The sequence below is a fragment of the Citrus clementina genome, unplaced genomic scaffold, assembly GCF_000493195.1.
Source record: "Citrus clementina cultivar Clemenules unplaced genomic scaffold, Citrus_clementina_v1.0 scaffold_5, whole genome shotgun sequence".
In the NCBI taxonomy this organism is placed as follows: Eukaryota; Viridiplantae; Streptophyta; class Magnoliopsida; order Sapindales; family Rutaceae; genus Citrus; species Citrus x clementina.
The window spans coordinates 6,135,319-6,159,709 of record NW_006262201.1 but is presented as its reverse complement, the minus strand read 5'-3'; the positions used below and the strand labels follow the sequence as shown (position 1 = coordinate 6,159,709).

Sequence of the window (24,391 nt, the reverse complement as noted above, 5' to 3'; positions counted from 1 at the left end):
ATTAATACTTCTTTATTAGGGAGAAAATATCCATCAAATTTTGTATATTTATTTAATTCTTTATAATTTATGACCATTCTTGCTTTTCCTCTTACTTGTTCTACTCTTTTCCTGACCATGAAAGCTGGACTATTATGTGGGCTATTGCTATTCCTAATGAGTTTTAAATTTAATAATTCTTTTATTTGGATTTTGAATTCTTCTCTATCTTCTTCTGTATACATCATAGGTTTTAACCTTATAATTCTATTTTCAAGTAATTCTATTTTTGCTCTAGGATGGTCTGGTTTCCATAATGCTAACGGATTTTCACTATAAACTTGTTCAAGTTGAGACTTTATTGTTTCTAGGTGTATATTATAACTCTGACCTTTTTGTATTAAATAATATTTTTCATAAATGTGCTTATCACCATGCTGGGCTGGCTGAACTCGGTAGGGTCGAAATTCACGTGGGATTCGTAAAATATGATTACAAGGGGTTTTTAAGGTGATCATATATGTAGTCTGTTGGTAATATTGAAATTGTTGTAAAAAGTCATTTCCTAAAAGTATATCACAATCTAGATTATTATATTGAAAGATTTGGTTAATATTAATTACTTTACTGCCTAGTAATATGGCCAAGTTTATATGGATTGGTTTACTTGTGTTTATCACCAGTAATCTACAATTTTTAATTTTTCATTGATTCCCATTTATTAGATAAAAAGGATTTCATAATAGTTATTTCACTACCTGTGTCAATTAAAGCACAAGTATCTATGTCTTTTTCTGGTATATTTACTTGGATATAAACAGACATAGGGTATTTTACATAAGCTTGTTTTAACATGTATCGCAAATTATTCTTTGACCTTGTAGAAGGAAAGTTATTTTATTTGATTCAATTTTGTAATATTCTAAATCATTTAAAAAACTATTTCCTAGTATTATATGTTTTTCTGGATCTGTAGTCATAAATGAATCTATATAACAAGGTACTATTATTCTAAGTCCTTCTATGATTATAGGGACTTTGACTTCTTGTCTACAAATATGTTTATTACCATTGAAATCAGTATATTCATAAGGAATTTCTTTTTCTTTTACTAAAAGTCCTTTATTTTTGGTATGGTTCATATAATTATGACTGGTACCTGTATCTATTAATATAGGTATTTTTGTTGTATAATCAATACCATTGAAGTATTGTCCTAATATTTTCATTATACTATTAGTGGGTATGGATTTTGTTATTTGTCTATCAGTGCTTAATCTTCTAGATGAACTTCCCCTTATTAGGGTTCTTCCTGCAAAACTTATAGGAATTATAGAGTTTTCATTATTATTATCTAAAAATGGTTTTTTATCATCTATTCTTAATTCATAATTAATGGGAATTTTGTAATCTTGAATTATAGGTTCTATAAATGTCGCTATATCTTCACAATCCTTATTTATTTCTATATAAGGTTTATTTCCATATATTTCTCCATAATTCGAATTGCAAAAACTATACAAAGCTGAATAGTGTAATGTCATTATTCTATTTCCTTCTTTCATTAGATTTTTCTTTAGTAATTTAAAATGTAAACTTAATGTTTCATCTATATTTTTATCTTTTATATGTATGCAGTATCTAGGGTGGCAGGTAAATAATAATTTAGTGTAACATAAATTTCCTTCTATTGTCCCTAAATGTCCTATGCTAGGGTCTGTAAACCTTTGATCATGTAATGATAGAACTATGGGGCTATCTATTCCTTCTTTAAAAAGCGATTTTATTAAGATTTGAATTTCTGCCAAATATACATATTGAATTTTTTCTTTAGTTGATTCACTTTTTATTTTCCTTAATGCTAAGTCTATTGATCTTTTATTAAGCAAACTGAATCTAATATTTCCTTCAGCTTGTGTAATTGTTACAGCTTTTTCTTGCTCATAATATTCATGTAATATAATTCTTTTTCTTTTAAATAGATCTCGAAATCTATTTAGTATTCCATATTCTGGTTTTTCCATATTCAATTTTAAAAGTTTATTATATTTTTCTTTATTAAAAGTAGCTACAAGACTATATCCACTTTTATTTTCTTCTTTTTCTATTTCTTCTATTTCTTCTACATTTTCATTTTCCATTATTTCTTCCCTATTCGAATTCATCTTCTGATGTTTCTACCATATAGACTTCTCTTCCGTCATATTCTGAGAGATTACTTATTTCTTCTAGATCACTTTCTATATTTTCAAAATCTTCTTTTAAAAGTCTAACTTTCTTTTTTGTACAATCTGTACTGATGTGTCCCATCTCTCCACAATTCCAACATTTACATTTGGATTTATCTAATATTTTTCTTTGATTTTTATATTTTCTTTTATAATATTTTCTTCCTGCTTTTTTGTATTTTCGTTTAAAATTATTATATTTCTTATATTTCTTATATCTTTTTTCTTTTTTATTAGATTTCTTATGTCTTTTATGCGGTGTATAACATCCCCATTGAGTAGGCATTTCTGTTTTTTCACAACATATTTTTGTAATATTTTTACTCTTTTTTATTAGATTCCTTTGAATACATATTTCACTTAATCTTGTATTTAAAAATCTTATTCTAGATCCTAATGTATCTGGAAGTCTACTTTCATTATTACTAGTATATTTTTCATATTCGTTAATAAAATATCCATTCCAATGGTAAGGAAGTTTAGAATAGTATAAATTTTTGTAAATATTTTGATCTTCATGACTCATAAACTGGGTATAATAATATTTAGAAAATTCACAGGTGTATTCTTTAACAAAACACATATTACAAATTGTTAAATTTATTAGCCTCATTCTAGCTTCTAATTTATCACGTTTTGATTCATTTTCTGTGTTTTGTAACCAATCTTCTCCTAAAAATTCACTAGCAATATATTCAATTATTCTTTCAATCCCTAATCCTTTATTTCTTCCTAATGCTACTTTAGTTGAATCCTTTATCAATCCTTGTGTATCTTCACTTAGTCCTTTCCACCAATTAAATACATTTCCTGTAAAGCTTGCTATTAAGATATCAGCAAATATGTTTATTTTTTCTTCTTCTGTTTCAACATTCCAATCTTCTCTTGATCCATTAAACAGAAAAAATAATTTCATTTGCATTCCCCATTCCACTAAAGCCTTTCGGGGGTCTATTTTACAGTCTAAGTCTAAAAATGTACCAGCATTACTTATAGGTATTAGATGGTCATTATTAGGTTGGTATTCTTTCTTCCAATGATTATTTTTGGTGGGTGGATTATATTCAAAAAATGGTCTTTTCTTCTTTTGTATTTCATATCTATGGCTTGGCTCTGCTACATTAGGTTTCATTTCTGGTCCTCCAGCAGCATTCATTTTTACACAATATTCTCTTTCAAATTCTTCCAAATCACTTAGATTTATGTCACTGAATTTTTCAGTTACTTCTTCTAGTATTTCATCCATTAATCAGTATCGCTAAGTGATGTTTCTTTTATTTCTAATTTTTCTTTTCCTTTTTCTTCAATTTTTAATTCTGCTTTCAATTTTTCTGTTTCTTCTAATATTTTTGGGTATTGAGTTTTTACAAACCAGTCATCGTAGCTGCCTGGTTGAGGTTTTTGTATGGGTTTTTTAAGGCTTGTTCCAATTATTCCAGATTTTAGTATTTCAAAATTTTCCACTCTTTTATTTTTCTTTTGGCTTAATTGAATTACAGACAATTCTATTTTTATCTTTCCTATTTCTTGTTTGATTTCTTTCATTTCTTCTTTGAGATTTAACAGTATTTCTTTTAATTCAAATAATGTAGTTTCCATAATAATTAGGGGCACTTATTGATATTATTCTTTTGTGGAATGTATGTTACGTTTAACGTAACGCAGCGTTAGCCAAAACATATATAGTGAACGGCCGGACCGTCGATGACTCCAAAGAAATTAACAACGCTTTAAGACCAGTTTGTACACTATTATATACATTTGTATAATATGCAAGCTTAAACTGTGGCATTTGTCACAACGACTCATATGTTGTTGACTAATTGCATCTTGAGCATTTTTTTTATTTGGTATTTTTTATTACAATCAGCCATCTGTTGGGACCTATTCTTAACAGCCTAAATTTTTATCTTCACTAATAATCGAGGGAAATATGTTCTAACTCCGACAACTGTCTAACTCCACCATATTAATAATTAGGAGAGAAAAAATAAAAGTTTATAATATTCAAATAATTGCATTTAATATTCAACATCTATAACAAATTTGATTTTATATTTCTTCTTTCCGTTGCCAAATGATAGATTTATATATAGCCTTCCAATAGCAGGAAGCCCCAAACCATCTATTCAGTATCATCATTAATAAAAAAAGTGAAAAAAAGAACAATAAGAAACTTAAAAACCTTGAATCAAAACCTAAGATATTTTTTAATTTTATATTATTAAAGAAAATATAATAATTTAAAATTTTAATATTATTGTAAATGTTAAAAAGTAATTTAATATTATTAGTCTACTAGATAGATTATATTATTTGTATGAAATTTGTATTAATTAAAAAAATATAAAATCAATTTTCTAATTACTAAAGGGGTTTTGGTGTCCTTTTTTGAAAACTAAAGTATCTTTGTGACCATTTCCTCAAAGCTTGAGAGTGTAGGTGTCTTTTTCCTAATGAAAAGTCATAAGGGTTTCGTAAATGATCACACACACCTCTATTTTATGATTATACCCTTCAACTATTACAATAAAAATGACTTAAAAAATTCTATATTAAAATGATCTAATATAAAAAAATAATATAAATTTTATAAATCATTTTGAATATTAAAAGAATTGTATTAATATTATTGATATGACAGATATGTTTTAATATTAGTAAAACATGTTCATGCAAAAGTTTATAATATTCAAATAATTGCATTTAATATTCAACATAACTTACAAAATCTGTATTATATATTTTTTTAATAAATTTTTTATTATGTCTATATTAGATTAATATTAAAAATAATTTTCATATCATATATATGTCATTTAATTAATTATATTTAATATATTTTATTTTTATTAATTATTTTATCTTAATATCTATGGTATTTATAATTATTATTAAATTTTATATTTATAATTATTATTAAATTTTTATTTCGGATTTGTATGACCATTTATAAAACTCATGGGTGTGACCATTTATTTAAAAAAAAAATGGGGGTGCGGGCGACTTTTTCCATTTTGTAAAACATGAGCTATATTCTTACATAATTAGCTTAGGTTAAATGACTTCATTAATTAGTGTGGTATTAGAGCGAAAGTCCCGTGTTTGAGCATAACCTAACCCCTTGCGTGTGCGTACGCATTAATGTGTCAACTTAAAATAAAATTAACTGACGAATCCTAGGTAGGGGAATTTATAATAATATCGTATATGTGATATATGCCACGATAAAGTTGCACGGACAAACATTCTCTCATCTGTGATCATAGTATCATACCAATATTAATTCTCCAAGTAAAGACATGCATACCAAGACCTTTTACCTAGAAACCATCGTTGGCCTGATCATTATCCGTTTTGTCAAGGGTTATTTTCAAACCCTCCCTTCTCTTCAATTTCATTCTAATTAAATGTTGTTGTAAAACACTGCAGCCTTGATTCCTAGCAATTGAATGCACTGACAAATTAATTAAACAGAGGAAACAGTGGGCATGCGACGTAGTATATATAAGAGAGGGAAAAAAGATTAATTTCTTACTGCATTAAAAAATGGATAAGTTTTTGAAAGACTTCAGGGTCGATATCAAGAGTGCTACCAGAGGAGGTCGAAGGAAAATGAGAGCTGCTGTTGCTGAAATGAAGAAACGACATGACGAGCTTCTTAAGAAGACTAAACTCAACAAGCGATCCCGATCCCAAGTGATCGAGGTTTCTATTTATCATAACCGTACGACTCTCCCCCATCAATAAACCCCAAACCCACTCAAGCTTTTTTTTTTTTTTTTTGGAATTGCATATCAAATTTTCTTTTTTGAAAACTATTTTTGCTTGAGTGGGGTTCAAGGTAAGGGCGTTTAGCAGTGGGGTGAGCATATCATTTTTCTCTATTTGTTCGTATTTTTTATTTGCGTTGAGCATAGATGAGAATAGAGAAATGATGAAACTCAACAATTAATTATCAGATTAGGTCTCAAAGAATAGTAAATGACACATAAATAGCATTAGTTAGGATCCAAATTTAATTTGTGTCACAACTCTGTAAATCTAACATTATTGTATGGCAATACAAGACCAAAATCAAGAAGGGATTCCCCATCCTGGTAATCGAGTATATGTGGAATTTTCTTCTCTTATATATATATATATATATATATATATATATATATAGTTTTCTGGTAAGGGAATTTAAAGTGCGGGAAAGTTCAGGAAAGCTTTAAAACCACACGGCTTTAAAGGCTTACAGTTTTAAGCCTTTAAAACCATGCGGTTTTAAAGGTTTCCCGTACTTTCCTGCACTTTAAAATTCCTGACTGGAACATTTCTCTCTCCCTCTATATATATATATACATGCATTAATTGCACATTCATTGATTGGCGGAATATGTGAGAGAGTGCCATCTCTTAGTTAATTGCGTTAGTTTTTTCATGATGAATTTCAGGGTAGTGGCTCGAGCACCAATGAGACTGATGGCACCCATTCTGATGCTGGGTCATCACCCTCTTCTATTTACCTGAGCATAAATGCGGAAGAGGATGATGCTGTAGATCTCAAGCCTACGGAACCACATATAGAAGATGACTTGGCTCCAGAGGTCAGTCACTCATCGTTCTTTTAATTTATGAGTACTGCTAGTTATCTTGGAGTGCCAATTACAAATAAACTGTCTCATCAATTGAGACTCAAATACTAGGAAAATGGTCGGCCTGAATTTGTATTTAATTCGTAACAACTGGCATGCATTTGTATTCCAGAGTAGTAGAACAACTGAGGACGATGACCCTCATTCTCATGTTGATCTTCCTCCGTTCTTACCTGAAGCAACTGATGAGAACTCCAAATTTATAGGAATCGAAACAGAAAGAGAAAATGATATTGGCGATATCGAAGATCCGAAGGCGGATCTCAAGAGAGATCACCCAGCTCGAAAGGTAAAGAATTTAACCTTAATCAAGATTAAATAACCAAACCCTCCCTATTATTTTCCAAAAATATATTAATTGTTTGCCTCGGCATGTTTCAAAACCTATCAAAACTCTTATGCCCTTTAAAAACAAATATTCTTAGATTCAACTTTCTTTTATCTCGCACTATTTTATCTATAGAAAATTTTATTCGACCAATGGTGACATTTTACAGCACATCTCAGGTAAAATAGTAGATAATTTTTTTTTAATTACAAAAGGAGAGTTTAATGTTTCAACTAATAAGCTCACTATTTTGCCATTTGTATCAAATAATTAATTATTAAGCCTTGATCTTGTTAAAATGAAAAAATTAATCTTTTAGTATTAGATTTTCATAGACAGTATTTAGCTTAATACCAAAACCATTTAATCATTTTCATTTGTCAGGGACCCATTTGCTGAAATTTTAAAAAAATTATGTTTGTATTTTTTGTAATGATGAAGAAATATAAGAATAATGTGTTTTTATCCCGTAAATCTACCTATCTTCAATATACATCTCAGAAATCATTTTTGATCTGGAATTAAATGTTGGGGAAAAATCAGTTTTTTTTTTAATTTTTATAAAACTTTTAGGATCGATCTCATACAATATATAAGAATTCGTAATTTAGAAATCGTACCTTGAAAATCTGAGAAGATGAACAATCTTTGTTTTTTCCGCTGAAGTGATTTAGGCTCCCAGATCACGATCCGTCACCACCACTCTTGTTAGATCACGATTTGTCACCACTACTCCTGTTAGATCACGATCTACCACCAAATAATCTTCTAAGTTATGACTTAAGTTTGATCTGCACTTGACGTGTGGGCGCCTTTATCACCACTAAAGCAACTAGCAAGAGAATTTTTCTCTCAATTTTAGAGAGAAAAATTCTTTTTCTTTGATCTGTATATTACGGCTCTCTTTTTTCTTTAAAGAAAATAAGTCTTTTTATATCTCCCTTTAGTGAAAACCCTAGGCTCCAAATAATAAAAATCAAAAGTCACGTTACTTGTTTTTTCTAAATGGGGCCCACCTTGTAAAATAACATAAGGCCCCTAACACACAAGCATATTAAATGAAGCCTCCCACTAAATGATATATTTAGGCTTTTGACCCAAATAGCTAGTTATCTTACTTATTAATCTAGTAGTGGTGCAGTCAATTAAATGAGCGAACTCGAGAATCATAAGAGTACATACAATAGTGGCTACAATAATTAGGCCTGTAATTAAACTAGCCCAATTATTTAATTCCAAATCTACTCCACTAAAAGATTGGAATTGACACAACTTAAAAGTAAATTTTAACTCCCAAGTATAAGAGTGTCTTGTTGTATTATAACTCGGTGAGTCCGAGGTCGATCCACAGAGAAAAGATTTAATTAGTTTATTTTATTTTATCTAAAAATTGAAATTAAAACTTGAATATAAACAACTTAATTTAAATGAAACTATGGAATTGAACTAGTTAGGGTTATGGATCCACTCTTAGAAATAAATAAAACTTAATAAATTCTTTTTGCCAATTTGTTTTAGATTTATTACTCAAAAGATTAATTATACAAATTATTATTATTTTCCCTTTAATTTTATGATGGATTAAGTATTTATTGTGCCAAAATTTAATTTGTCTACAATAAGTCAAAATACCATTTCACCATGCCTTATATTAAGATCTTAAGAATTTATTGTGCCAAATTCATTTGTTTGTCTACAATAAATCAAATTTTCAAAATATAAAACATGTATAAAATTAAATAGAAAATAATTTAATTTATAAAATTAAACATAGAATTTGATTAAATCCTATTTATTTCTTAAGAGTTTCACCTTCCCCTAACTAATATTATTTAGTTAAGCATAATTAAAATAAAAAGAAGTAGTAAAATTGAATTACTTATAATTAAAAGAAATAAAAACAACTAAAATTGGAAATAAAACTAATTTTATTAATGAAAATAATTATACAAAATATTAAAAACACACCTGGAAATCAAGATTACAAGGAGATGGAGAGAATTTGAGAAGAAGAGAGTTGTAGAGAGATGATTAAAACATAAAAATGAGGCTCTATTTATAGAAAAATAAATTCATAATCCAGTGCTTTGCGGTCCATCATAGGCTTCATGCATGTGCTCCTCACAACCCTTAGATCAAGATCCAATGGCTGGTCAAACTTCAAAAGTCAACATCACACATGGCATCATTTGACTCGTCCGATTTACCCAAAGAACGGTTGAGATTTGGCGGGTTAATGGATGGATCGGGTCGACCCGAATACAAAGATTCGGATCCTCCAACTTGCTTCACCAACCATTGCCACGTGGCACAATCATGGCCATTGAATCATGAACGGTTGAGATTTAGTCAAGATTGCCAATTATCCCATGCACTCATATCTATTGTAAGCTCATTTCATCATCCAATCAGTGCTCGGTCAACAGGAAAAGTCAACTTTTTTTACACAAGCCCAATTTTAAGCCGATCTTGACTGATCTTAAGGTTTTCGGACCTCCGGAATCCAAATTTGACCTCCGTTTATCTGTTTGGAGCCTCGAAGTACGTGAAATTAATAATTTTCCTAATAAACACATAAAAATACACAAAATTAAATATATTTAAAACATAATTAATAATTCATAATATATTACATAAACACAAATATAAATTATAACATAAGCATAAAATAACATATTATCGCTTGATAATTAAACAATTTTTAATACTAATCAGGAATTGACCTCCATAATTGTATGCTATCCAGGATAGTGTTCTCGAATAATAATTCGACCCATGCCACATTGATTTCTTTACTGCACAATCCTTTGTACCACATCGTTAATTAAATTGATATCTCAACTGTCCAATCAATTTAATAACATCTTGTTCCTTGATAGTTACTGGTTTTCTCTAATGATCATTTTCAACATACTAAATATGTTGACACACTCTAGCTAGAGAATTCTATGATCAAGTACCGAAAACCCATCAAGAGATGTGTTGTACAAATTTTATATTGTTAATCAATAACTCCAATACTCATAATTGCTCCCACAAAGATACCAGGTAATCTTGACTACAAGAATGTGCAGTGCCCATTGGTAACTCAAATGGAATAACAATTACAATAATGAAATCATAACTAACTCAAGATTAAGATTATAGTAAAATCAATGCCTATGAGATTTAATAAGTTTGATAGTTATTACTAAGTTAATTAAATCTCATATGTAATCATGTTCAATGTAGTCGTACTAAATCTCATATGTAATCATGTTCCACATGGTGATTACATAAACACATATAATATGATTAAATGGACTTTACTCAAAATATTAATGCAACCAAGATACTTGAATAAAATACCTCATTTATTTTATTAATCAGAAAAATTGTTTATTACAATTAAATAAACACATGCTTTTAAAGAACATATTTTCCCAACATTAAATTCCAAGATTAATATTTAGGAGCAGTTTATAGTTATAAATTATTTTTTTTAATATTTTGCAGTAATAAACTTATTTAGAATGTTATGAACTCATCCCGGACTTTAATTGATAATTTTAATTTTGGATTGAAAAATTTTCACATATCTCAGTTCCTTGTTTAACTAGATGATAAATTTGTAATACAGCTTACGCCAGAACAAATCTTTGTCATTGCCAATTTCATCCTAGAGGTTCCATCGGCTATTTTCGATCAACTTTCATCGGCCCACAAAATCCAGTACCCATTACTTAGCATGTTAATGTCTATGGCCTCCATGATCGTTTGCATTTCTGAGCTTATTGACAAAGTAAGAAGTGAAAGAGTTGCATGGAAATGGAAGGAGGAGAAAATAATTATTCCTTGGCTATATTATCCACCGCCGAGTAACAAGCCTTTCGGTTCGGTCACTGTATTTATTGGATTATTTTGTTCCATTTTTCAGTGTATTTATTTTCACAATAACTACTTATGCTTGCTTCCTTAGACACAGTAATAATCCTATCAAAATTTCCATGTGGGCCATAATTTTTTCCTTCGGATTATTGTGTTCAAAAGTTCAGCAGAAGTCTCAAAGAGAGGATTAAAAAATAATAAGTACTTGTGGATGGTTTTCCCGTTGTACTATATATAATGATTTTTTTGATTAATTTATTGAAGGGTTAATCCCGTATCTACTTGCGATTGCACACGCAACTCATCGAGATTGGTTGGGTCACAAGGTTAAAAGATTAAATCGCAGAATCAGTAGGATGCTTTTCTGATTGTGCAATTTGTGTATACTACATCTGATTCTGTTATTGGGTGGGTCTTAAGGTTACGCATTATTTGTTCCATTATTGACTTGGCATAAAGTGTGCCGGTGAAACATGTAACTTGAAATATCCGTAAAACTATCTTATTTTCTCTTTTCTAATAAATAATTCAAATGAATTATAGCTTGTATCACATGGGCTGAATTAAAATGCTGGCTATGCATGGGTGTTACTTTGGAGCTCAAAGACACTATTTGTGAGTAGTTTTGGTTCGTGGATTTGTTTGTTAACATTCATATTTGCAATTTTGGATGTTTTAGCCATTTTGCTTTCTTGAATTTCAATGAAAGCTAAGTTAACATGTAGAAGACGGCAGAATTGGTATGCTTGCGTATTTTTGCTCCTAGAATTTGATTGGGAAAAGGTTTTATTGGGACAGAGAAGTCTTTTGGATCCATTTTGGGGATTGAAACTACAAATTGGCAGTGGAAATTAAATTTAAATTTAGACAAATATATTTTTAGTACCTTCTAGTTGGATTACAATTAGCTTATCTTTGATTTTTGATTGCTTTGTCTTCAGTTTCCCACTTTATTCCTTTTCAACGCTTATCAAAAGAGATTCCTTTAATCCATTTGGTGTCTGCAGGCCCCTACTTTTCTTTCTGAAATAGCAAGTTATGTTCATTTCCCGTCATTGTCTATTTTTCCTTTGAACAATATATTTTGAGCAATATTGATCTTATCTACATTACTCCAATTATATATTGATGTAACTCAAGTGATGTTCAAGATCAAGCATTTCTGGTCTGCAGTTTAGCCAATGAATGCTGATCCGAACTTTACCTTACAATTTATACTCTTGCGGGTGAGGGATTACAAGTAACACTACTAAGTTGCAAATTTTAATTCATACATATCCTTTTGCCATACAATTGAAATTCAAATAAGGTATGAGTTCACTGAGGCATTATTTGCATTGTTGCAATTCCCTCAGTCACTTGATGAAAATTTGACTAGATGTCTTTTTCCATGCGGTCCAAAGACAGCCAAAACCATACATTCATGAACAACACTAATGAAACTTCGACTAGATGTCTTTTTCCTAGAGTTTTCAGCACACGGCAGTTCTTAATACATACCGTCAACAGCAAAAAGGTACCTTATTCAAGTCACTGGTGGCAAATCCGCTTCAAAATAATGTCCCCAAAAGGCAGCTGAAATGAAGAGAATTGAACGGATCAATGCTGAAATTACAGTTGAAATTGAAAGCCAGATTGCAGCTATATATAATGCTTCCCCCTTTGACTTTTCCTACACGAGTCAAAGGACACAGAATCATAAATTAAAATTTGAACCCTTGAAGGTTTTACTACAGATAGCACATATATAAAATCTATTGAGTAGGTGAAACAAAGTCATACCACATCAGTAATTATCAAGTAAAACTCTCACCCCTTTCAATCCGTTAGATTCCAGAAGGATATAACTGGATGCCATACCGCCACTCCATATCCTCAAAAGCCCGTAGCCGTTGTCTCAACTCTGGCTGAGGCCAATGTAACTCCAATTTGCATAAGCTCTTTATGCCCCATAGCTCCTCAGGAAGCTTTCTCAAGTACGCACAAGGGTTCAAAATTAAGCTTTCAAGTTTTGGCATTGCTCCTGCCCCCATCGTCCACTCCTCCAGCCATAGCATTGATTTTAGGTGCAAAATCTTGAGCTGCGGAAAACTGCTACAGCCAACACAAACCAGCTTTCTTTCTAAGTACGAGTTCTGCTTCAGTTTCAGCACCTCAAGGTGTGGAAGCTCTTCTAGCGTCGGCATCGGATCCTCCATTAGCTCAGTATTTGATAGGCTCAGTTGGGTCAGACTTGGAGGAAATTTGTATTCAGACAGGATCATCCGTGAGAGTTGCCGCATCTTGCCTTCATTCACCAGCTTCAAGCATTCAAGTTTGTGTAGTTGGCATAGGCTTTTGGAAACCCCAGAATGATAGCAACTCAAATCTCCAGATATTCTAAGAGTTTGAACATTAGGGAGTCTACCCAATATATCTGGAGTACAACTACTAGGGTGTAAGGTTGATATGAAAATGAGATTTTTCAGAGTGCTGGAATTATTTTTTGGAGGTGCAGGCAGAGTGATGGAACCAAAGTTTAGATGCATGAGTTTTTGCATCATCCAAATATCCTCTGGTGACCGATCTATGTAGCTAGATGGCATTTCTAGTGTTTGAAGGTTTATAAGGGTGCATAGCAGTGAAGGAAGACATTTGAGCGAAGGAATATTCAATTTCAAATACTTCAAATAGAATAAATTTTCTAATCCGGGTGGATATTGGTCGAGAACTGCAGAACCCAAGTTCAATACCCGAAGGTGTTTGAACTTTTTACAAAAATTCTCGCACTGTATCAGAGCCAGATGATCGGTTTTTGAACTGTGATTCAGAAAAGATTGGAGATAGATGTCAGGATGTTCTAAAGATAAAAACTCAATCAGATGTTCCCAAATGAAGCACCGTTTAACATTTGATAGTGATTCCTCTTCCATGCCAGGATTCCAGACAAATATCGTCTTTTCAGCCATCAAAGCCAATGAAGTAAATTCAAGACTTGGAACATAACACGCTTTAATTGTGCCGCCGGCTCTTCTCTTACTCACTTGAATGAAGCCGCGTTGGATTAGTTCTTTCAAGTAATGTTCGGCAGTTTCTTCACCGTTGGATGATATGAAACCTTCAGCTACCCACAACTGATATAATTGCCTCGTAGATATCTCAATACTTGGACGGAAGACACACAAATAGATGCAGCAGACTTTCAAGTGAAAAGGTAACTCCATCACAGAATAAATTTGTCTCCAAACTGTCGGAATCGCTTCGCCTTGAAGATAATTTCCTAATGGCATACTTCCATAGTGTAGGATGAAAAATTGCCAGGCCTCATGCTTTAATCTGATCAATGGTCCTCCAATGAGCACTGAATCAAGCCGAATCTTCTCTCCGTTTTCCATTTCCAACGACGAAAGGAGGTCTGGATCAGTGACCAATATCAATACTCTGCTTCCATTCTGATTATCAGGAAGAACTTCTTCAAGATCACTCCATATCTCACGATCATCGAAGACATCATCAAGCACAATAAAGTACTTCTTGTTGGTTACGTAATCTCGAAGAACAGATTTCTTCAATTGATAATCTTCACCGATAATTACACTAACCCGAGATGGAGGCATCACAGACTTGATTATGTCATCCAATATCTTGCCAAAATCGTAGACTATGGAAACCCTGACCCAAGCAAGACAGTCAAAATAGAACTTGACGTGATTATTATTGTAAGTATCTGCAGCAAAAGCAGTCTTATCGAAGCCACTGCTGTCGAGAATTGCAACCACTGAAAGCCCAGATGGTCCCTCAATCAACAAATCAAACAACTCCTCTCTGCCCCTTTCAAATTCATTGATATCAAGTTGAGATTGTCCCTCAATCAATAAGTGAATGAGTTTGTCCCTTTGTTCATTGATATCAAAACCATTGTCGCTAGGTGGAAGCTGTTGCATCTGATTTCTAATATCAATGATTTTACCGTGTAGTCCAACAAGAAGAGCCATACTAGTACTGCTTTCACTTTCACTTTCACTGTTTTGCTGCTGCATGATGTTGATGAAGAATGTGTCAATGGCTTCCTCAGATTCATGGACAAAGTCATTGATGTCTTCCAGAATTTCCAAAATATCTTGTCTTTTAACGTCTTCATCACTTTCTTCTAAGTCCAACAGTTGCAAAAAAGGCAAAGATATTTTGGGTTCATCGAATTCTTCTCTAATGAGTTGAAACAAAAGCCGAGCCATGTCAGCTTCATAGTTTTCCAGTAGAGTAGTAGCAATAATTTCGGACTCCATAAGAAGGTTTTGAAAAAGCGGGGCTAAATTTGTTGAATCAGGCAACGGTAACGTGCCTTCTTCACCTGCTAACACCCTTTTCAACCTCTCACAAAATAGTCGGAGGTAAACGTCCAGTATGTCTCCTTCTCTCACTTATACTGTGTAGCCGGAATTTTCAAACAGAGCTATTAAAAATATATAAATATATGCAAAACAGAGTACTTGTGTTGTCAAATAACTATCTCTAACTAAGGAGCTGTTTGGTATTGTTTTTCGTAAGTTATTTTCTATGTTGCAAAAATATTAGAATGAAGAACAATGCACTCGAGGGATCTAGCTATGGTGGAACGGTTACACCGTACCCGTCTTTGTGTCTCTTTGTTCTGCCACCATTGGATCTGACACAAAAGGAGTTTCAAGGGCAGGGATGTGTTGTTTGTTTATGAACAAATATCTTTTGTTCCCAAATTCTCTCAGCACAAATCACTAATCATTGTCATTGTGTTATAGTACCCACTTTTGCAAGTTATAATCAAGAAATCAAACATGCCAGATGCGTCAAAGACAATGAAAACTAAGACAGATTTTGAATTTTTGTTAAAGCTCTCACTTTTGATCATTTGCTAAAATATTATTTTTTCCTAAGAAAACAAACTCATTAACATAATAAGAGGAGCTTTACTGATAAAATAATAATAATTATTATAATAATTATCCAATTATTAGAAAGCCCTAGAGTTAGATTATTTAAGGAGCAAATGGAGAGACACATGGAAGAGAAGAGGGGAAGAAGACGCGTAATAAAACATCAAAAATTTCAATTTTCTTACACCTAAATTTCACTGTATGATGAATATATTGTGGATACAAAAATGTATCTATGTGATTTTCTTTTATATAAAAAGTTTAATTCATTATTGCTTATGCGATGTGGAGCAAATGAATCTTAAGGCAACAAGGAAGTAGCTTCAATGAGAAAGTCAAGTTTCTCTTATTGATTGCAATTGGTTGATTACAGGTTTAATTGAAAATGGAAAAAATCTAGAAGAATGTAGAAGTGAGGGGTTGAAGAAAGAGGAAAAATAAATTACTTTAATAAACTGTAAATATAGAAGAGACTATGGGGTGCAGCCAAAAAAATACAAAAAGAAGGGTGCACCGTAGCTCAATCCGCACTTTGAGTTGCTAAAAGCAAATATAACAGAGAAGATAATACTGATGCAGAAACACAAAACTAAATAAATAGTAATTCCTATTCGCAAATAACTCCATCAAGTTATATATCTATTTATTTATTTACTTCGTGTACTAAATAATAGTAAGCTCCAAGGGAGAATAATGGTTTTTAAAAAATAGTATATACACATATTTTTCAATGGGCAAGTGAATTTCATTTAATATTATTTGTGGGTGATGATTTTTACACAATAAAAGTACAAGCAACGTGTGCATGATAGTGATGACTTTGATACTTATGAAAATGAAAATAAAAAATATAACTTGTGAAAAATAATTAATCACAAACCTAAAGTGGATCTAACATTCATGAGATAAAAATAAATAAAATGAAGTTATTAAATGAATAATTCAGATAATAAAATACCTGTTATTGATTGTTTGAGTAATCAAAGATTTAATGTCCCGATGATATCTAATTCTGACTGAAAGCACCACAATCAAACAATTATGTGGAAGAAGCAAAAAAAATCAAATTGTAGAATTTTATTCAAACTGGATATTGATAAATGAATGGTGTTGGTACGATTGAAAATGATTGCATAAGAAATCACAAGTTAAGAGAAAAGGGAGGAAAGGCGAAGGAGCATTTTAGCTTTACTTCTAATTAAAGGCAAATATCTTGGTTCAAGAAATGAAAGAGATACCAAACTAGCAATAGGAAAAAGGAGGAAGGTTAATAAAGCATCTTAACAAAAGCTAAACAAAACAAAGACTTAGTTCAAGAAAAGAATAAGGTGCTGATGTCCTGCAATCTTGTTTTATTATTTTTTTTTTCCCTGTTTTTGCCATCTAAAAATGAAAGCAATGTACATTTGCTAATGAGAATTCAAAAACAATTATTTTGTCTCAAAATAAAATGAAAATAATGATGACCAGATTGTAATACGAAGATTCTTAAACTAACAGCATTAGTTTGGAAAAAAAAAAATAGAGAGAGAGAAATAAACTCTGCCTTATAGTGCCCAGTGAGCAAAAAAATAAATTAACTAAGATAAAGCATGGGAATGAAAAAAAAGTTAGTCCTAGATGTCTTTTGAAAATAGAACATCTTAAATTTCTTAAAGCTAAAGTTTCATTATAATATAATTGTATGTCATAACCGCACTCCTGTACAAAGATTTCTGCAGACATTTCCAAAAATTCGCAAATCGAATTCAAAGCAACTTCCCCAAAAGACGGCTGAAATGAAATGTATTGAAAGGATCAATGCTGAATTACAGATGAATTAGGAAGCGTGGCTGCAGTTATGATGTATCCCCCTCTGATTTTACCTACAATGTAAAATAAGAATCAGAAATGAAAATGCGCTTTTACAGTTATTAAATAGAATACAGAATGATATTTCTCTGTTTCTCTGCCACAATGTGTGGCTAACCGCCTCTGTTTTGCCACTCGAGTTGGGTCTTGCGTTGGAACTAACCTTAACTACTATGGCATTTTTATGGTTTTGCTCAAGTTGATTGTTAATTTCCATTTTTATGCATCAGTAGTCTTATCTGCATTTACGCCAATAGTTGATGCAACTCTGGTGGCTTCTGCAAATTTGTATCCTCTTTAAACGCTTGGGTTGATTATGTTAGGGTACTGTTGGCTTGTTGGAAAAAATGGAAATTAACAATCAACTGTCTACAGACCACAACCGGATTAAATTTGTGCAAAGACCTGATTTGCAGAAAAGCTGCATGTTCAATGGACTTTACCTTACTTATTTAGAGTCTTTCTGTTGAGGGACAACAAGTAACATTACAAATTTACAATTATAAAAGCAGTCTGCTGCACAAATCTTGAGATGGTAAATGGCAGTCTGCTGCACAAATTTGTATTTGGCGGGATGAAATTTCTATTTGCTTTATTAAAATAGTCTGGAGAGAAGTCAACAAATGGTCTTCAGCAATTAAATGGCTTGTCCAATTGTATGCCGTAATAGATTAAATTTATGAATATTGTTGTCAACTACAAAATTTGTATTACGTGTGATTATTTTCACTTTAAAAAATGCTCTAAATGCTCTATTATTTATGACATTTTATAAATTTTTTTGAAAGAATGAGACTGTTTGAATCTATTAAAATACTGAATAAACTCAATTTCTCAGGTAGCCATCAACAAAATTTATAATTTATAATTGTTTTAAGCACCGAACTTAATTCCGAAAATATATCTATTTCTTCATCAATATCAGTGAACATCAAAGAACATTCTAACTTTGCCGAAATAATTTCAGATCTGTAAATTTTATGAGTGATCCTTGCAAAACTAGTACTTTTAGAAATAATATAGTTTTAAGCATTATAAAGATTGTAATGGAGGATGATCCGTAATTTGGATTTGTGATTAAGCAAAGAGACTTTTGGAGTTTGTGCAAATATGAATTTAATACTACCCTCTGCAATCAAACTGCCACTTGTGCTTTGATCATGATTTTATATTCATGAAACTTGAAAATGACGTTGTTGCTGGTTCAATAATAATTGAGATTTTATTTTTCAGTTTTTTTTTTATTATAAGAAATGTTACAATATCTTCTTTAGTAATTCCCAGCGGGCAATGCTTTGTTTTGTCAATGTTGTCTTCCATCAAGGGTAAAAATAGTTTTATATGTATTTAAGAGAGGAAACTATAAGCTAGATTATGAAGAAGAGACTAAGGGATTTATAAGTAAATTTATTTAAGAGTATTAAACTTTATAGAAAAATAGGTGTTGGGAGTATTTTACTGGGGTGAAATAGCCTCAATGTTCTCAAATTAAGTATTGCTTAGAACTCTTTGAAATTCCAAAAATAATCCTAACTTAAATCGTTATCGTTACATGTTTTTATTTATTTTTAAACAGAATATTAGTTTTTTCTTCTTTTTTTATTCGTTGAAATCCATTTATATAACTAGTCTTTCTCTAGACTCAGCCATCACCAATCTAGCCAAAATGGAAGAACAAAAATCATATTTTGACAAATAAAAGAATATAATAAAATAAAGGAAAGTCAGATTAAGAATGATTAAACCACAATTCTATGCCAACTCATCTCTCCGATATATTCTCTTGTATACTCGCACTTTGCAATTTCAATTGCTAAGTCAGTTGAGAAGAAGAAAGAAGAGGAGAGAGACTACCGGTGATGAGATGAGGAAGTGAGACAGAATCATTAAAATTTAAGAAGAAAACAAATTTATGGCGCAAGATGGATGATGAATGAGCAAGAGGAATGGGTGCCAAGAGTAATCATAATATATTTTCCTTAATAACAAATTAACTTACTAGTATTATAGGAATAAAATAAAATTTAGTTAAAATATGAGTGATCTGAATAAATTTTCTGCGTCCGAATAGTCCTTCCCATTTATATATTTGGTGGGATGAAATTTCTATTGGAGAGGAATTTGATATAAAAAAAAAATTAAAATACGAGTGTTCAACCTTCGGTTAACAGCCACGTGCTCGAGCCAACAGAGCTACTCCAGCTTGCTTTTCATTAAAATGCTATTCTTAGCGCCTGTTTGGTATGGCTTATTTAAGAGTCATAAGTGCTTATTTAATCGCATAGCACTTTTTAAATTTTTTTTATGGTGTTTGGTTTTTTTTTTAGTAGAGTTTTTTAATCTTAAATAAGCTAATTTACCTCTACTAGCAAAAGCCCAAAATTTGAGCTTTTGGGAGTAGAGGTTAGAGAGCTTTTCCAAAAAATATATAATATCAAAAATATCCTTGACATATTTCATTAATTACATAATACCCTTTGTATAAAACCTACCCAACGAAAATTGTTGCCGCCATATAAACATATTGCAGCCGCCACTTCACTTTATCTCTTTTTGTTTTTTTTTAAATAACCAGCACTTTAATTTTGCAATCTCTAATACATAACCAACACTTGAGAGAGTAATCATAGTCATAGCCAACGTTTTTTGGTGATGAGGATGTCAGGTAATACGACACTTCTCATGTTCCATTAACATTTCAATTATATTATTAATTATCATTTTAATTTGAATAGTATTATTTGTTTAGGAGAATATATCAATTATGAAATTTTTAATTTTGAAAATTAAAGAAATGATTGAACTGATTTTTTCTTATTAATTGATAGCTTGGATGCATTTTGTTACATGTTAAATAATTATAAATACATATCCTTTTTGGTAATTTAATTACACAAAAGCACTTTTAATTTTACACAACCAAACTGTTTAATGGTTCAAAAGTATTTTTTTAATTGACAACCAAACACCCAATGACTTTTTGTCCAAAAACTCTATTGGTATAAGTTCTACTTCTATAAGCTCTATTTAATAAGTTATATATTATTCTTGTTCTTTAAGAAGACAACAACAATTAAGAAGCATCCAAAAGAAAGAGAGCAAGATGCAGTAAATAGCTCAGTTAGTGGTCATATCATTAGGATTTGTCTCTTTCTAGTTGGACTCTTTATCTGGATATAAAAAACTTGTACGAATCCTCGCATGCATTATTTTTTTTTTAATACAAAAAACATATATAGTGAACGGCCGGACCGTCGATGACTCCAAAGAAATTAACAACGCTTTAAGACCAGTTTGTACACTATTATATACATTTGTATAATATGCAAGCTTAAACTGTGGCATTTGTCACAACGACTCATATGTTGTTGACTAATTGCATCTTGAGCATTTTTTTTTATTTGGTATTTTTTATTACAATCAGCCATCTGTTGGGACCTATTCTTAACAGCCTAAATTTTTATCTTCACTAATAATCTAGGGAAATATGTTCTAACTCCGACAACTGTCTAACTCCACCATATTAATAATTAGGAGAGAAAAAATAAAAGTTTATAATATTCAAATAATTGCATTTAATATTCAACATCTATAGCAAATTTGATTTTATATTTCTTCTTTCCGTTGCCAAATGATAGATTTATATATAGCCTTCCAATAGCAGGAAGCCCCAAACCATCTATTCAGTATCATCATTAATAAAAAAAGTGAAAAAAAGAACAATAAGAAACTTAAAAACCTTGAATCAAAACCTAAGATATTTTTTAATTTTATATTATTAAAGAAAATATAATAATTTAAAATTTTAATATTATTGTAAATGTTAAAAAGTAATTTAATATTATTAGTCTACTAGATAGATTATATTATTTGTATGAAATTTGTATTAATTAAAAAAATATAAAATCAATTTTCTAATTACTAAAGGGGTTTTGGTGTCCTTTTTTGAAAACTAAAGTATCTTTGTGACCATTTCCTCAAAGCTTGAGAGTGTAGGTGTCTTTTTCCTAATGAAAAGTCATAAGGGTTTCGTAAATGATCACACACACCTCTATTTTATGATTATACCCTTCAACTATTACAATAAAAATGACTTAAAAAATTCTATATTAAAATGATCTAATATAAAAAAATAATATAAATTTTATAAATCATTTTGAATATTAAAAGAATTGTATTAATATTATTGATATGACAGATATGTTTTAATATTAGTAAAACATGTTCATGCAAAAGTTTATAATATTCAAATAATTGCATTTAATATTCAACATAACTTACAAAATCTGTATTATATATTTTTTTAATAAATTTTTTATTATGTCTATATTAGATTAATATTAAAAATAATTTTCATATCATATATATGTCATTTAATTAATTATATTTAATATATTTTATTTTTATTAATTATTTTATCTTAATATCTATGGTATTTATAATTATTATTAAATTTTATATTTATAATTATTATTAAATTTTTATTTCGGATTTGTATGACCATTTATAAAACTCATGGGTGTGACCATTTATTTAAAAAAAAAAATGGGGGTGCGGGCGACTTTTTCCATTTTGTAAAACATGAGCTATATTCTTACATAATTAGCTTAGGTTAAATGACTTCATTAATTAGTGTGGTATTCGAGCGAAAGTCCCGTGTTTGAGCATAACCTAACCCCTTGCGTGTGCGTACGCATTAATGTGTCAACTTAAAATAAAATTAACTGACGAATCCTAGGTAGGGGAATTTATAATAATATCGTATATGTGATATATGCCACGATAAAGTTGCACGGACAAACATTCTCTCATCTGTGATCATAGTATCATACCAATATTAATTCTCCAAGTAAAGACATGCATACCAAGACCTTTTACCTAGAAACCATCGTTGGCCTGATCATTATCCGTTTTGTCAAGGGTTATTTTCAAACCCTCCCTTCTCTTCAATTTCATTCTAATTAAATGTTGTTGTAAAACACTGCAGCCTTGATTCCCAGCAATTGAATGCACTGACAAATTAATTAAACAGAGGAAACAGTGGGCATGCGACGTAGTATATATAAGAGAGGGAAAAAAGATTAATTTCTTACTGCATTAAAAAATGGTAAGTTTTTGAAAGACTTCAGGGTCGATATCAAGAGTGCTACCAGAGGAGGTCAAAGGAAAATGAGAGCTGCTGTTGCTGAAATGAAGAAACGACATGACGAGCTTCTTAAGAAGACTAAACTCAACAAGCGATCCCGATCCCAAGTGATCGAGGTTTCTATTTATCATAACCGTACGACTCTCCCCAATCAATAAACCCCAAACCCACTCAAGCTTTTTTTTTTTTTTTTTTGGAATTGTATATCAAATTTTCTTTTTTGAAAACTATTTTTGCTTGAGTGGGGTTCAAGGTAAGGGCGTTTAGCAGTGGGGTGAGCATATCATTTTTCTCTATTTGTTCGTATTTTTTATTTGCGTTGAGCATAGATGAGAATAGAGAAATGATGAAACTCAACAATTAATTATCAGATTAGGTCTCAAAGAATAGTAAATGACACATAAATAGCATTAGTTAGGATCCAAATTTAATTTGTGTCACAACTCTGTAAATCTAACATTATTGTATGGCAATACAAGACCAAACTCAAGAAGGCATTCCCCATCCTGGCAATCGAGTTTCAATTTATTCTTTTTCCGTACATACTGTATATGTGGAATTTTCTTCTCTACTATATATATATGTACACATGCATTAATTGCACATTGATTTATTGGCGGAATCTGTGTGAGAGTGCCATCTCTAGGTTAACTGCATTAGTTTTTTAATGATGAATTTCAGGGTAGTGGCTCAAGGACAAATGAGAGTGATAGCACCCATTCTGATGTTGGGTCATCACCCTCTTCTATTTACCTGAGCATAAATGCGGAAGAGGACGATGCTGTAGATCTCAATCCCACGGAACCACATATAAAAGATGACTTGAGTCCAGAGGTCAGTCAATCATCGTCCCTTTTAATTTATGAGTACGGCCAGGTATCTCGGTGTGCCGATTACAAATAAACTGTTACATCAATTAAAAATCAAATACTGGAATAATAGTTGGCCTGCATTTGTATTCCAGAGTAGTAGAACAACTGAGGACGATGACCCTCATTCTCATGTTGATCTTCCTCCGTTCGTACCTGAAGCAACTGATGAGAACTCCAAATTTATAGGAATCGAAGCAGAAATAGAAAATGATATTGGCGATATTGAAGATCCGAAGGTGGATCTCAAGAGAGATCACCCAACTCGAAAGGTAAAGAATTTAACCTTTCCAAAAATATATTAATGGTTTGCCTCCACATGTTTCAAAATCTATCAAAACTCTTATGCCCTTTAAAAACAAATATTCTTAGTTTCAACTTTCTTTTTTCTCGTACTATTTTATAAATAGAAAGTTTTATTGGACCAATTGTGAGATTTTACAGCACATCTTGGGTAAAATAGTAGATACACAAAAACAGTTTTTTTTTAAAAAAAAAAATTACAAAAGGAGAGTTTAATATTTCAACTAATAAGCTCATTATTGCCATTTGTATTAAGTAATTAATTATTAAGCCTTGATTTTTTAAAAT

General features: G+C 30.9%; 2 protein-coding genes across 3 annotated transcripts in view; both read right to left on the bottom strand.

Annotated features, from left to right (window-relative positions):
* LOC112097670 (disease resistance RPP8-like protein 3) overlaps window positions 1-16,922 on the bottom strand; it is a 53,844-nt gene extending 36,922 nt beyond the window's left edge. The window contains exons 1-2 of one of the 2 annotated variants that reach the window (XR_002905173.1): window positions 16,893-16,922; window positions 15,416-15,447 (exon numbers count right to left, since the gene is read on the bottom strand). The gene's annotated coding sequence lies outside the window, so the exon portion shown is untranslated. Of the gene's footprint in view, window positions 1-15,415; window positions 15,448-16,892 lie in introns of those variants that run through there. The other variant, XM_024182959.1, reaches the window with a different exon arrangement.
* Window positions 12,587-15,322, bottom strand: LOC112097671 (disease resistance RPP8-like protein 3). The gene is made up of 2 exons (XM_024182960.1): window positions 12,856-15,322; window positions 12,587-12,714 (listed from the first exon to the last, which is right to left on the bottom strand). The coding sequence occupies exon 1, from the start codon at window positions 15,305-15,307 to the stop codon at window positions 12,869-12,871; it is 2,439 nt and encodes an 812-aa protein (XP_024038728.1). The 5' UTR covers window positions 15,308-15,322; the 3' UTR covers window positions 12,587-12,714; window positions 12,856-12,868.
* Window positions 16,923-24,391: the final 7,469 nt, after the last annotated feature.

Bases quoted from the DNA above. Each gene is read 5' to 3' on its own strand.
- LOC112097671 (XM_024182960.1), bottom strand. From the start codon at position 15,307: ATGGAGTCCGAAATTATTGCTACTACTCTACTGGAAAACTATGAAGCT.